Raw genomic sequence first — 14,804 nt, 5'->3', positions numbered from 1 at the left:
GGCTGATGTGAGGACTGCAGTAAATCTGTGAGTACTAAAACCAAAACAATGAGCTTAGACAAGTTTAAAAGCCCAGCAGAGTTGCAGTTGGGCGGGAATTTTTGTTGGTTCACTGTGGGTGAGTCCACTTACATGACACATGGTGATATCATTCACTGTTAATATTTAAAGTTGTTAAACATGCACAGTAGGTTTTTGACATCACTACACTCTTTGGACAAGTTGCAGCTGTTCTCCCAAAATGCATTATTTGAAGTCTTAGTACAACCCTTTCTTTTGGGCCACCTCTAGCCTGGCCTTGCTTCCCAAACTATTCAACATGGCAGCTGGACACTTCAGAATGGAGGATGGGAAACCTCAAGGCTGAAAACAATCCATGACAGTCTGAGGCACTGCATTAAGACCCTGTGCCGGGCATCGTGCCAGCACGCCAACAGAAGATGACAAGCAAAAGAGAAGGTGAAGTTCACCCAAACCTACTTCAAGTACCTGTCAAAAGTCCTTGGTGACAAAAGTAAGCTTAAGGTACCAAAGGAGGAGGTGGAGGACTCCAAGTGATTCAAGGTGGGATGAAGAGTGGCAGGCCTGAGAGGAATCAATACAAGGAGTTCAAGTACTGTGAGAGGCTGAGGAGACGACTGTGAAAGCTGCAGAAGGTAGCATGGAGGATGATCAACCTTACAGATAAGGATGCTTCAGTTCCAAGGAATCTTTACTAAAGATTCACAAGAATCTACCCTATATACTCTATCAGGATTAAGCAGTTTAGAGCCATGCCCTTGCTGAATATGGAGCGGATTCTGACAACAAGATGGATGTAACACACAGCTCCTTTTATGGCTGGTAGTACAGTAAATTACTATTGTGATAAACATAGTGGACCAGATTTCAGTAGATGCGAGTTTCAGCATAAGACAGACAGGTTGCTGCAATATTCAGTGACCACAGCAGACAAATAGTTGCTGACTGGTGCCCTAAGAAAATGGAAAAACAACTCTTGTTGTTACACTTTTTTATAGCCAGAATATTTGCCAACAAGTACCTCCCGTGTCTCCTCACTACAAGGATACAATTACATTTTGTGCAAACAACAAAGCAACATTTTAAAATTACTTTTCCAGCAATGCTAAAATAAACTGCTTTAAATTGAAAATGAGATTTAAGTGACACGTCATTATCTGAATCTCTGTGCTAACTTACAAAATGCTTGATTCTTTTTCATACTCATTAACTAGGCTGTTTGTTTGATTAATGTGCAGCAGATTTTAATGCACTAGAAACAGTCATAAGTTACATCTCCATTTATCACACAGTTCTCTTGTCTATGCAATTAGTTTCTACTAGGTGGACTTCACTGTAAAACTACAAGACACCGTACATCTGTAGAAATCTGAAGTGGTTCACAAAGTGTACAATTGTACCGGACTTGCTTATGCATGTAACATGGATATTGTTGAAAATTCTTAAAGTCTTAACTTTACATTATCCCTGATAGAAGTTTCACATCTTCAGCTTTGGGTCTGTAAGAGACTGATGTCACAAAATCCTCACACTTTCTTTGTGGAGTGAATTGTGCGTTATTTGAATATTTTGTATATTTCAGAATAATTTTGTTTTGTACCTTCGCTGGTACAGAAACACATCTTCATTGTTGGGCGCTCTGCTATAGTTATAATTTCTTATAGAGGTACACGGTGCCAGATATGTAGCCATCCTCCTGCTCTGACACTGCCTTCTCCCACTCTTCCACCTCAGTGACCTCTACACAACTCCAAAGTCCCTCTTCCTCCATCTGCTTCAGCTCATGCTCCAGGGTGCCTTTGTATTCCAGATTGTCACGGTTACTTCTGGTTGTCATGCAAACGTAGCCACCTAGTGGATACAGGCAACAGTGCAGTGGTGTTGTTGAGTGACCAAAACTCATCTTCTGTACAGCGAGGAGATGAGGAGATACTGATTTTCCACCAAAGATCAGAACTGCACTTGAGACAGCATCAAACCAAAAACAAAATGCTCACCTGGTTTAGTGGATTTGCACAACTCTCTGACCACACCCACTGGGACCTGCCCAACACTCAGTGCTCCAACGATCACAGCCACATCAAATGAACCTGCTGGAAGAGGAGAGGAGTGGAAGAACAGTTTCGATTCAAAATGAAATAATAATTTCAAATGTCTAAAAATACTGTTAATAATGATAAAAATACTAAAAATTAATAATACTTAATTGCTATAATATCTAGAGACTTCAAAATAAGTTTGTTCACAGATAAACAATAAAGCAACTACTTTCAACAGTGATTAAAATCCAATTGTAACGTAAAGAAGTGATAAATCAGAAACAGCAGCAAGTAATGACAGATAAAACAGAAAATAATCATAACAAAGACCCACAAATATTGAATAAAACCACCTTGCCTGACAATCACCTACTCAATCACAGAGATCAATGACCTATGTGAAATAATGAACCATTAAATTACCCCACTGGACAGGTAGTGGCTCCTCGCCCAGCATGGACTGCTTCACGTCCTGGTACAACCCGCTCTCTCTGGCCAAATCCAACATAGCCTCGCTTCCATCAATACCCACAAATTGTGTAAATCCATGTCTCTTCAGCTGTACAACAATCATACTGGACAAATCAATTCAACATGGAAACTAAAGAAACTGATGTCAATAAGTTCTGTGCTGCTCTAAACCCGCAGGACCAAGAAAGGAAAGGTCTGAAATAAAAGTTTTGATCCAAAAAGCTAAAATATGCACAGAGAGAATCAAGAGAAACTTCTAGACATTCACTGGAAGTACTTTCTACGGTAACAGACCAGATGTCAACAGAGAAGTTATATCTTATTGAAAAGAAGATTTTTAGTCTTCTAATACTGAAAAGAAAAAACAGAGAAACATTTTTAAAAAGGCATGTGTCAAATGTTAAATTATTATCATCATTTATTATATATTAATATTATAAAATTTAAAATATTAAATTTCTGTTTAGACTGAAAGTATTAACTTTTCCTTTGGCCAGAGTCTTATCAGTTCAGGAATTTAGTTTACCTGTTTGGCCACCAGTCCTGTGCCACAAGCTACATCCAACACAACAGCTGCTTCACGGTCACCTCTGAAATTGGAGGAGATGCTGTTTGCTGCCAGACTTGGCGCACGGTAGTCCAGAACAGCCACATCCTATTCAAACAATTTTTAAGAAAGAACCGAGTTTTTGTAGCAAACGAGCAAGGTAAACATGAACAGGTATCTGAACATATTACTACTTAAAATAAGAAATAAGAAAATAAAAATTACTGACGTACTATCAGATCTATAATATACGATTTATGTGAGCACTGTCAATTTACATTTGTCTGAGGAAAACAGAAGCCATTTTTCATTTTATAACACACAGAGATACAGAGCCAAATGATGTACATTAAGGACTGAATTCTTTTTCTTTGAATTGTTTTTCAACCAGAGATGGTTGACTTCACTTCTGCACAATGGTATCATTTAAAGTACATGTACTATAAATTAACAGGATAAAATAAATAAATAATGCAGTAATAGTAGAAGTACTATAGAAATGTGCTGCTTCAGCTATCTCACCTGATCATAGTTCTCTGCCCAGGAGTTGTAGAAGTTGACCTTTTCTCTTACTGTAGTGCTTTTATGGGCTGACAAGATAACTGCTTTCACATTTTCAAATGTGTTAGTGACAGCTGACATCTTATAAAAACCTGTTCAAAGAGAGAAAGAACTAGAGCCAGTATAATCAAGTGATTGCAATAACTGATTTCTGAACATTCATTACAGAATGTAAGTTTAAAGTGTGAATGAAATTTACAGCTCAGTGTGCTTTTATCTTAACTGGCGACCCCTCATCAAGAAATATGATATGAGATGGAAGCCACTTTTTAGTTCACTTTTCTTTGCATAATGCTACTGACTCATTAGTAAGCAACAATAACTTACTGGAAAAGTTATGACCTTGCTCAACTCTGGCTGAAAACCAGCGATTTATGGTTGTGCTAATTAGTTTCACCTGGGATTGTCTGATCTGTCCTGCGGTTTTAAAATTATACTGCGTAGCATTACACCACATGAAACGACATTAAAGACCGCTACTGCACAGATATTAGTGACAGGTTTACCTAGCTGCCTTGCTGGTTGTTTTTTTTCCTCTGACGATTTCTTCAGAATCGGATAACCACTTGGTTTTCCAGCCGCTTCATAAGTAAAATAGAGCAGACTGACTGCAGACTGTAGGCAGGAAGCTGTAGCTGTGTGTGGCTTAGTGCAAGTGTTTCCCTCAGTAAAGACTGTCAGGGAGACGGATGTCCGTGGCACATTTCCGCTTTTTTTATCCTCTTTTTACTGTTTTAACTACCTGTGCGTTTGGCTATCTTAAAGTCCTGTTTAATGTAAAACGAGTCACCTGACAGATTATTCCACAGTCGCTGATGCTGCATTCACGGCCACAATACTCTCTGCCTTAAACGCCTTTAAGAGCAACTTTTCCGATAACCCTGAAAGCGGCATTCGGTCTTCCAAATTCGTGCACATGCGCAGTAGCCGCATCCCAAACTGCTATTCATGTTCCCACCTGTAGAGTGGGAGTCAAAACAAGAATCTCCTGGAAAGTCGTTGTGACTTTTTAACTTCAAGCTAACCAGCTAAAACACGTAGCTGCCGATAACGTTAGCAAAGTTGTTAGTGTTTAAAAAAAAAACTTCGTTCGGTGAATTTCATCATGGAGAATCAAAAGTTCCGCTCTCTGTACAACTTGTTATGGTCCGTTTTCGTGGCATAGCTGGAAAGCTAACGCTGTTTAGTTAACTGTTCAGTTAGCCTAGCATTGGTCTCCCCTAACAAAAAGCCCAGCCTCTTCTGAGCCTTGTTGGACGGCAGGAGTTTCTAACTTTACTCCCTGGTAATGGGCCTCGTATATTTCAGATACATGTAGTGTTTAAGAAAGAACTGACGCATATTTCTGCTGTAAAACTTTTTTAGACATTAGGTCGCCTGATAGGTAATTTACATGATCCAATAGGATTTGCTGCTAGAACAGTAGCTCGAGCCTCTCTAAAGTTTTGAGATTGTAAAATTATATTATAATGTGTATTTTGAGTTTTTAGGTGCATCCATCTCATCCCTTGTAAAATCTCACGTTTTATCCTGAAAGCAGTTGTGTTCTTTTTCCGCAGGTTTATTCGACAGCAGCACCCTCAAAATGTCCATCCTAGGATTAAAGAAGAAACAGCCCAAGACTTTCAAAGTCAAAGTTATCACCATGGATGCCGAAATGGAGTTCAGCTGTGAGGTATGGATTTATTTAGGTTAACATTTGAGCCTGAAAGGATTCTTCATCTATGTGTGGATGAGTATGGATGATCAAATCCGTGCCCAGGCTAATGAATGAGCATTTGTTGCACGTGTGCATTTGTATGTCTAACCATTTAGGGGCTCACATTTATTAGCCATTCATGGACAGCTACACTAAAAAAATGGCTGAACTGTTGTTTTTTTGATCAGTTAATGTCATACAGAGTTCTGTAAACAGTACCAGCTTCCTCAGGTACACTCACTCACAGCCTTTCAATGTGCTTGGCAGGTAGCTTGTTCCAATTATCTTGGACAACCACAGTTTTTCTAAGGATTTAGGCCGTTTTAGTGTCTTCTCTTTTCATGTAATTTTGAATTTTGATCCCCCATACAGTAAGAAGGAAGGAATGTTTCCTGATATTTATTGTAGTAATCAAGGTACATATGTACTGAAAAATGTTACACAGCTTCCTTGAAAAAGTATAAGTCAAGGTTTCCCCCAGGAAATTGTTTAGTAGATGCATAAGCTCGCCAGATACTGATACATTTTGTCTCGTGAACAACTTGGGTAGTAGCATTTCGGCTTTTTCACCAGTTAATGTTTTAATCTTATAAAAGTGCATTCATTTTTCATGATGTTAGTGAAAGAGGTGTTTGCTCAACACACTGCTGGAAAACACAGTCAGTTAGTCAGTCATAAAAATTTTGGCATCAAGTTAAAAGTGACTTTTTATTTCATACAAAGAGAGTTTAAGTTATTAGTTTATACTTGGGTCACCTTAATAGGTACTGGGAATGAGTACAGAACACATTATTACATTATCTTTTAGCGTCTCAACTTACTGTTCTCTTTGTTGCTTACTGTCTTTCTCAGGTGAAGTGGAAAGGTAAAGACTTGTTTGACCTGGTTTGTCGCACTGTTGGTTTGAGGGAGACCTGGTTCTTTGGACTCAGGTACACAGTAAAGGACACTTATGCCTGGTTGAAACCAGAGAAACGGGTGAGTAGATGAGTGAACTTGTGGAGGTCAGACTTGTTACTGAGGATTCAAAAACAATGCGTGACTTGAACAATATTTCAGACGCCATGTGGTGCAGACATTTTGCCCAAAGCAAATGATTTGTATGCGTTACCCAAAGTTTGATAGGTGAGACAAATGTGGATAATAGAGCAGCAAATAATGATTATTTTTTCATAATCAGTCAATCCATGGATTATCTTTCAATTAAACAATGAATCGTTTATATGTTAGAACAAGGCAGAACATTCTCATCGCATTTTCCCAGAGCCCAAGGTGACATCTTCAGATTCCTTGTTTTGTCTGACAGTCACACCAAAACCCCCAAAATATTCAATTTACAATGACATGAATCCACAAACTCTCACAACTGAGACCCTGGAATCAGCTAATGTTTGTTATATTTTTCTTGATTAATAGATTGATTTAAATTGTGGCACCGACATTGACAGGACATGACATTCTGGCTTTGGTGAGAGTCGAGTATAAGAAACACATTATTGTGCACTTTTGACCCACTTTTTTTTCTGTTGTTTATTTGTTCGCAAAGGTTTTGGACCAAGAGGTTCCCAAGGACTCTCCCATAACATTTCATTTCCTGGCAAAGTTCTTCCCAGAAAAAGTAGAAGAGGAACTTGTCCAAGAAATTACTCAGCACCTCTTCTTCTTACAGGTAATTTAGTCGATCATCTCATAATTCATCTCCATGTTTTAAAAATCTGAACCAAACACTTTTACTTGGTTCAATACATGTCCTTACATGTCTTCAAACTCTTATTTAGGTGAAAAAACAGATATTAGATGAAGAGATATTCTGTTCCCCTGAAGCATCTGTTCTTCTGGCATCATATGCTGTCCAAGCCAAGGTAAGAGAGCTATGCAAGGTTAATGTAAGGTTAGCGGCCCTTTACTGTTGTTCATGCTTATCACAGCCCAGTGCTCGCGGGACCTGCCGGGATCATGCCTGATTTAATGTGTGTGAGGCTTTGAGATTATCGAAACCCACCATATTGTTTAGGTCCTGTAAGTTATGAGGTGGAGCCGTGGTGGATCAGAGTTGTTCCAGGAGATCCCTCAACATCCTATAGCCAGTTCATGACCTTGATCTTCCAGACCTTGATGTCTGCCATAGTTACAAGATAATCACTAGTATTAGCTATGTGGAGTCGTGATGTTTTGCCTCATGGATGGATATGATGGTGCAAAAAATATTTATTTTCTGCTCAGTTAGACTTGCATTTTGCATTCTTTAGGTTTTGGTGATGTGCAACATTAACGCCCATATTTCTTTCTGTTTTTCCATCTTTTTCCACTGCCTCGCCCCTCAATTTCAATCACAGTACGGGGACTATGACCCAAACTTTCACAAGCCAGGCTTCCTGGCACAAGATGAGCTTTTACCAAAAAGAGTAAGTGTACAGTACTATATGCACATTTGAACATCCAAGAAAGCAAGTTCTAACAGGATTCCCACTCGCAGGAATTATCTGTTAGGTGTACTTCATTGTTATTGCTCTGTGCTTGTATACATTATATAATGTTTTTTCTGTGATGCTGTGTGTGCACGCCAGGTTCTGATGCAATACCAAATGACAGCTGACATGTGGGAGGAGAAGATCACAGCTTGGTACGCGGAGCACAGAGGCATCGCCAGGTAGGTCTGACCCAGGAGAGAAATTAACAGTTTTACAAAAGGTGTTGTCCTAGATTCTGTTGCTGAAGTATGATAGATGTATCATGGTTTGATGAGCCTTCTCTCCTTTAATTTTTGCATTGTCCGTACAGGGATGAAGCTGAGATGGAATACCTAAAGATTGCTCAGGACCTTGAGATGTACGGTGTCAGCTACTTTGCCATTACTGTGAGTGTGACTTACTGGGCCTTGGTTTTTCTTTTAGGTACATTTTGCATGGTATTGTGAAAAATGCAACCTTAAAAATGACTTTCATGTCGGTTCACATTTCTGTTTTACACATGACATTTGCAGCAAAATAAGAGGGACACAGACCTGTTACTTGGAGTGGATGCTCAGGGTCTTCACATTTACAGCCCCAACAGCAAACTCAGCCCCAACAAGTCCTTTCCCTGGAGCGACATCCGTAATATCTCTTACAGTGAAAAGGAGGTAAATGCAAGTTATCATATCATATTCAATCATATTTTGTTGCCGCAGATGCAGGGGGAAAAAAAGACATGATGAATGATAATATTTATTTCATTGCTCTCTCTCACTGTCCTGCTGCCTGAATTAAGACTTCATCATTATACTTTATGCCAAAGTAAATAGCTGTTCATGAAACCTGTAACCTTTCATAATAGGATTTTCACTCTGGCCAGTTAGCTGTTCTGTTGTAAAGGCGTGCTTCCTGTCAAAACATAACATTTCTATCAGTAGAGCAGAAGAAGTGAAATATTTAACTTTCCCATGTTGTAGTTCACAATCAAACCCCTGGACAAGAAGAAAGATGTTTTCAAGTTCTACTCATCTCAGCTGCGTGTCAACAAGCTGGTTGGTTTATCTATTTGTCCGTGTAAATGTTCAGTTATAACAAAGTTATATGAAAGTTTTGTGAAGTAAGATGCTATTTTCTTTGGCTTGTGTGTAGATCCTGCAGTTGTGCATCGGTAACCATGATCTATTCATGAGGAGGAGGAAGGTGGACTCCATTGAAGTGCAGCAGATGAAGGCACAAGCTAAAGAGGAGAAGGCCCGCAAGAAGGTCAGCACTCACTCAACCCCACTGGAGCAATGATAATAACAGATTAGATGGGATGTGCACTCTGCATGCATATGGAAAACTGTAGTTATAATCATTTGATCATGGTTGATTGTCTTAACTCTAAACTGGGTTTCTTGCTCTCCACGTAGATGGAGCGTCAGATCCTGGCACGGGAAAAACAGATGAGGGAGGAAGCAGAACGAGCGAAAGAAGAGATGGAACGAAGACTTTTCCAGCTGCAGGACGAAGCACGGCTGGCTAACGAAGCACTGGTGAGAGCTTTATCCTTGAAATTAAATAACTGTTGAGTATCCTGTACTTTTGTGTGAACTTGCTTGGGCAGCAAGCCTCACATTTCTGTTGTTAGTTGCATGACAGGACTGGTGAAAGAAATTGTACCAAGAAAACGATAAAACGATAAAATGCAGTAGCATTTTCTGCAGCTGCGATCTGAGGAGACAGCGGACCTGCTGGCAGAGAAGGCCCAGATTGCTGAAGAGGAGGCCAAGCTCCTGGCCCACAAGGCTGCAGAAGCTGAGCAGGAAAGACAGAGGTTAGAGGTCACTGCCATGAAGACCAAGGAGGAGAAAAGGCTGATGGAGCAGAAGATGAGGGAGGCAGAGCAGCTGGCTGTCAAACTGGTGGAGCAGTCAGAGAGGAGGTATGAAATCAGTTCATTCTTACTTCACATTTATCTTATTTTTCTATTGATTTCTCCACAGTTAAGTGACGACATCCACTTACTTTGCAATGAATAAATGAAATGCTGTTGATCACTGCAGGGTTCAACCATAATCACAAATTGAGATATTTGGCATATTGAGTTTTTGTTCTAAAATAACTTCAGTTGCCTATTTTTCTTTCCTCTCTAATTGGAGAATAGAAAATGGCTCCAATATAAATACTGTCCTGCAGTCCTTAGTAAAAAAAAAAAACTGTTTAATTTGGCATCTTTTGCGTTGCCATAGTTAATGTGTTTTAAATATTAAGAATGTTTTCCTCCTCTAATTTATATCTCTACATATACAAGAAAGACACCCTTCTCTGTTGCAGCTCCATGTCACAATTGTCCTACAATAGGTGTAGTTTAAAATAAAAATCCAGTTGTTCAGAAAAAAAGTCAAAAGCCAAGTATTTACTGCCTTGAGCTAAGCAAACCTCTCGTTCTAGGTTGAAGGAGGCTGATCACCTGAAACAGGACCTGACAGAGGCAAAGGATGCTGAGCGGAGAGCCAAACAGAAGCTGCTGGAGATCACCAAAACAACATACCCTGTACGGTGATGAATGATTCCCTGGGTGGACTCTTTTTGATACCTTTGTTATTTCTTTTTATGGATGAATGCAGCTTTTTTTTGTTAGAAAGTTAAAATAAAAAGCTAATGATCACCTGCTGTGTCCAAAGGTAATTTATGAGTTACTTCTACAGTTTGAGTCACCAAACAGTGATGTTCACTGCATTTCAAGTGTTTTTTTTTTTTTTTAGAGACGATTATTGTTGTTCCACAGATTGCTTCATTTATTTCTCTTTCAGTTACTGATTTCACGTGTTTCCCAGAATGTCTTTAACTGCCAGAGAAAGGGGTGGGTTGTACAAGATTGGGACAAAACCAGCATTACATTGGATGGTGGTGGATGTTGTTGTAATGACCTTCACCTTTTTTTTAAATTTGCTACATACAGACTTTTCCACAGAAAAAAAAAGAAATCCCACAAAGTAGCAACATTGCTTAAACATTTGACTTGCTGTTAATTTGTATTAAGTTAAACTTCACATCGCTTCCAGTTTTTGCCATTGTGCGTCAGCAGATAGTAATGTAGTAGTGTTGCATGTCGTTTACCTTCATCAATGTATTTACTTACTTCACTTCCATTTGACTGTCTTCCAGCTCATAGCAGCTTACTCTACTCCGCCTGCTCCTCCCGAAGCAGCCGACTTTGGCTACGAGTCAGCATCTACGCGCCTCGACTTCAAAGACTCTGACATGAAGCGGCTCTCTATGGAGATCGAGAGAGAGAGGTGAGCTGGAGTTTTAAATCTCATGCAGCAGCAGCAGCACCTTCTGAAAGACAGGTTGACACTGCCTGTTAACGATACCTTGCCATGCTTTAATACAGGCTAGAGTATATGGAGAAGAGTAAACACCTGCACGATCAGCTGAAGGAGCTGAAGTCAGAGATCGAGTCCCTGAAGCTGGAGGAGCAGCAGCAACAGGCTGGCCTCTACAGCCTCCGCAGTGAGGCGAGGGGATACACTCAGGAGCCTGTCTACATACCTCACAGTAACGTACGTATGATCATCTTCTTTGTGTTATCATTACTAATGTTATTAGATTTACTTATAATTGATTACCTGTCAAAATCTCAAATAGAGTGACCAAACCAGTCTTATGGCCAATAATACTACTGCTGAGGGTGTTCTGTGTTTTCCCACTGTCTGCTGTTCCATAGTAATGGGTTCACACAAAAACTACAGCTGAATCACTGCCTGCATGCCAACATTGGACTTCCTGTTTGCATTTCAAAGCATAATGGGAGCTTTACCAAAAATATTCCTCTCAAATGGAAATAAGAAAAAGTGTAGATCTTTTTTTTTTTTCCTTTTACATTATTACATTAGAGCACCAACAGCTTCATCTCTTAATTTCAACATGCAGATAACTGCTTTATGTAGAAAACCTTTAAACAGCACAAACGGCAACGTCAGCAGTTTAAAGATTATGAAACACAATCATAATGGAATTGCATCAGTTGTGGTGCATAGCTGTGTAACTGTAATATTTCTTGTCTTTGAGTTTCTAATCATACCATGAATGCACATTTCTTTACTCTGATTTTGGCTTCTCTCTCAAACTGCTCACACCTGTCTTGTTTTGCAGCGAAACTCTGCGTACATGTCTCAGATGGCCTTCTTTGAAGAAGTGTGATCCTGTTGTGATGCAGAATTTTCTCGACATGTTTGGTTAATTTTTTTTTTTTTTTTTTTTTCCCTCTTTCACCTGGCTGAAACTAACAAACAGACACATTCATACATGTTGACTGTGTGCTTTGGAAAGACTTTTAAACCTATCCTCAACAACAAACAGCCAATAGTTTGGGTGCCTGCAAACCCTGTCATGCTAGGTTGTACCACCTGATACACTACAGCACCTTCCATATTTTTTTCATATGTAATAAACACATTAATTTGTGCCATATATTGAACACTGATTCAGGAAATGGTGCTCAAGATGGATGTATGAATGAGTTTTTATTTGCTGATGTGTTTTGTGGTTTTAAGGGATACTTAGCTGTAAGATGATCAGATGTAGAATCAAGCCTTAATGACAAAGTATACATTAATGCCTTAACAGCATTTTCGGTCAAGAATTAAAGTAATGTTTTGTTTTTTGTTTTTTGGGGTTTTTTTTTTTCAGAAACCAGCTTCAGGCAAAGTTCCTGCATCAGATGTAATTAAGTAAATGATGCTTTTTATTTTCTGGCTGGGTAAAATTTCAAAAGGTATAAATATCCTTAAGATTTTGTAAATATGAAACCTTTTGGTCATTTTCTTTCAAACCAGCATAAGTGTTTCTCGAACCAAAATGCCAAAATTTCTGATTATACCTTTACCAAGTTGTTGTTGAATGTAGCTGTGAATGCGAAATATACACAAAACATAGCTCTTAATCAGTGATATGTAATGTGAAAATTAACATTCTGATTTTGTTCATAAGAGTAATTTATAAAAGTAGTAATTGTAACTCAAAGTAAAGTCCAGATTTTACAAGCAGATGTGTGCAGGAACAGTGTCTGGAGGTGACACTCCATATAAAATGTGTTTGAGCTTTGTTTTGATATTTGAATTGTGTTGAATTTTCTTGCTGGTTCTGTTACAAAGCTCATGAACTGCCTTTACTGATAAGAGCACACAGGTGCCTTTATATTTTCTAGTGCCTCATCATGGTAGTTAACCTACATGTAATATAAGATTACAAGCTTGAGCTCTGCCATATCAAGTTTTTGTATTTTGTTCTCTAGAGTGTTGATGTGCCTTGAACTTCATTTTTTACAGTTATTATTTGAGTTACTAAGGTTTTAGTTGATATCATTGTGCTCTTGTGTCTTAGCATTATGGTTTCTTTAAGTTTGGGGTTGATTTCGTACCCTAACCTATTTACTGAATAGCAGACTGATGGCTATCTTATTTTCTTTCTTATTTTTTTTTCTTTTCTTTTCTCAGGGTTAGTGTTGGAGACAATCACTGCAGGTAGAGTCTCATAGTTTTTCCCCTGAGAGATATACAGTATGGCATCCATTAATGTTTACTTTTTCTTGAACAAGCTATTTTCTTGTAACTTGGATAGGTCTAACAGTAATTCACATGATAAATATATAGGTGGGTTATGTGAGTGAACATTGTCAAAAAGGGAGTGGCTGGATGCCAAATGTACAGCCAGAGATTCTGCACGTTTGTTTATTTGGACCGCCCTATTAGAATGATGTTGTTATGGGCTAAATAGCAACAATTGATCGGTTCATTATTGCCTTCACGATTGGGTTTTCAATGAGTGAGGCTTACTTTGGAAAATATTCCTTTTTTTTCCCACCAACACACTGCTTAAGTGCTTTAGTTTGCATCTTTAATCTTATTTATTTGTGCTATAAATCTTTAAATAACATCACTGTACACATTTTCTTGAGGTCTATCATTGTGTGGAACTTTACTGTAATTTAATGTTTGTTTTATTTTTCTATAATGGGATTTTCCTTCCAAATGCAAGTCCAGTGTTAAGGAACGACTTCACATCCGAAAAGATGTTGTACGTTAGAGAATTAGGTTTTCTTAGACGTTACAAAAATGTTGTAAATTCATATGCACAAGAAAGTTTTGTCAGTGATTTGTAACCTCAAGTTATATTGTGTATATCATTTCATTACAACAGTGACCATACGGTAATGTTTCTTTTTTTTCCTGAATAACTAAACGACTTGTTTGAAAATGTGTTGGTTTAGGTCACCACTGTGTATATATAACATTAGCGCTGTCTCTTCCTATGTGTAATATTTATTTATGTATTTAGCTACTAAGATTACTTTAACACTTAGTTATAAAGTTTACCTCGAATTATGGAAGCTAACGAGAGCCTGGAGCAGTCAGTCGGTGTAAGTGGGCGTGGAGGTGTGTCCCCGTGTTCTCAGTCAGACCCAACGCCTCCGCTGGGTGCAGGGAAAATTTTATAGTTACAGGGTGAAGATAACGCCAAGGTCACGGAAGTATAAAAAGTGAGCGCATACTAAAACTGAAACTTCCTCTCATGGTAGTTCACAAAAGACTGGCAGGAGATAGGTGAGTATACACAGGAAACTAAAATAAAGGAAAAACTTGGAGACTCAGCAAGAAGAGGTGGGGGGTTGATATAGCTCATGTTCGGGATGAACCAGCCCTGACTTAATTAACTTCATGAAATAATATAAGTAATTTCCTAGGAGACAAGGAATACCAGTTGTGGGCTCAAACGTTTATTTCTCTTTTTCAGGCATCCAGAGCTTTAAACCCTGTTCTCACCACATGGACCGAATAATGCACAGGACACTTGAAACTGTGAAAGACGTGGCTGCAGCACGTTCAGTGATAAAATGGCCTGTGTCTGTGACACCTGGGCAGAGCACTGTGACCAGGTAATGTAACTCACTGTATTTTGGACAACGGATATCCCATAATGCTCTGACTCATAAATGCAAAGTATGCAAATGCAAAATTTTGACCGTT

General features: G+C 38.8%; 2 protein-coding genes across 8 annotated transcripts; one reads left to right on the top strand and one right to left on the bottom strand.

The window, feature by feature from the left end:
- Window positions 1-629: 629 nt before the first annotated feature.
- mettl27 (methyltransferase like 27) lies at window positions 630-4,288 on the bottom strand. Of its 5 annotated transcripts, none has more exons than XM_041052391.1 (6): window positions 4,146-4,288; window positions 3,601-3,731; window positions 3,058-3,186; window positions 2,484-2,619; window positions 2,019-2,111; window positions 630-1,872 (listed from the first exon to the last, which is right to left on the bottom strand). In XM_041052391.1, exons 2-6 carry the CDS (start codon window positions 3,718-3,720, stop codon window positions 1,670-1,672), a joined length of 681 nt encoding a protein of 226 aa, XP_040908325.1. In that variant the 5' UTR covers window positions 3,721-3,731; window positions 4,146-4,288; the 3' UTR covers window positions 630-1,669. The 5 variants fall into 5 exon arrangements, with proteins under 5 accessions (XP_040908325.1, XP_040908324.1, XP_040908321.1 ...); XM_041052390.1 differs by having other exon boundaries at window positions 632-1,872; window positions 2,019-2,114; XM_041052387.1 differs by having other exon boundaries at window positions 632-1,872; window positions 2,019-2,114; window positions 4,154-4,208.
- A 328-nt stretch (window positions 4,289-4,616) lies between these two features.
- nf2b (neurofibromin 2b (merlin)) lies at window positions 4,617-14,098 on the top strand. Of its 3 annotated transcripts, XM_041052103.1 has the most exons (18): window positions 4,617-4,924; window positions 5,199-5,314; window positions 6,191-6,316; window positions 6,885-7,007; window positions 7,117-7,200; window positions 7,675-7,743; window positions 7,906-7,988; window positions 8,120-8,195; window positions 8,322-8,459; window positions 8,769-8,843; window positions 8,941-9,054; window positions 9,204-9,326; window positions 9,486-9,715; window positions 10,225-10,327; window positions 10,942-11,072; window positions 11,171-11,339; window positions 11,932-12,007; window positions 12,075-14,098. In XM_041052103.1, exons 2-17 carry the CDS (start codon window positions 5,225-5,227, stop codon window positions 11,977-11,979), a joined length of 1,782 nt encoding a protein of 593 aa, XP_040908037.1. In that variant the 5' UTR covers window positions 4,617-4,924; window positions 5,199-5,224; the 3' UTR covers window positions 11,980-12,007; window positions 12,075-14,098. The 3 variants fall into 3 exon arrangements, with proteins under 3 accessions (XP_040908037.1, XP_040908036.1, XP_040908038.1); XM_041052102.1 differs by having other exon boundaries at window positions 11,932-14,098; XM_041052104.1 differs by having other exon boundaries at window positions 9,498-9,715; window positions 11,932-14,097.
- The last annotated feature ends 706 nt before the right edge of the window (window positions 14,099-14,804 follow it).

This window comes from Toxotes jaculatrix, chromosome 12 (assembly GCF_017976425.1).
Source record: "Toxotes jaculatrix isolate fToxJac2 chromosome 12, fToxJac2.pri, whole genome shotgun sequence".
In the NCBI taxonomy this organism is placed as follows: domain Eukaryota; kingdom Metazoa; phylum Chordata; class Actinopteri; family Toxotidae; genus Toxotes; species Toxotes jaculatrix.
This window is presented reverse-complemented; position numbering and strand designations above follow the sequence as displayed.

Coding starts and splice junctions, on each gene's coding strand:
- mettl27 (XM_041052390.1), bottom strand. CDS start 3,720: ATGTCAGCTGTCACTAACACATTTGAAAATGTGAAAGCAGTTATCTTG. Junction 3,187..3,600: donor GGGCAGAGAACTATGATCAG/GTGAGATAGCTG, acceptor TTGTTTGAATAG/GATGTGGCTGTTCTGGACTA. Junction 2,620..3,057: donor CAGGACTGGTGGCCAAACAG/GTAAACTAAATT, acceptor ATTGTTGTACAG/CTGAAGAGACATGGATTTAC.
- nf2b (XM_041052103.1), top strand. CDS start 5,225: ATGTCCATCCTAGGATTAAAGAAGAAACAGCCCAAGACTTTCAAAGTC. Junction 7,201..7,674: donor CATATGCTGTCCAAGCCAAG/GTAAGAGAGCTA, acceptor TTTCAATCACAG/TACGGGGACTATGACCCAAA. Junction 7,989..8,119: donor GAGCACAGAGGCATCGCCAG/GTAGGTCTGACC, acceptor TTGTCCGTACAG/GGATGAAGCTGAGATGGAAT.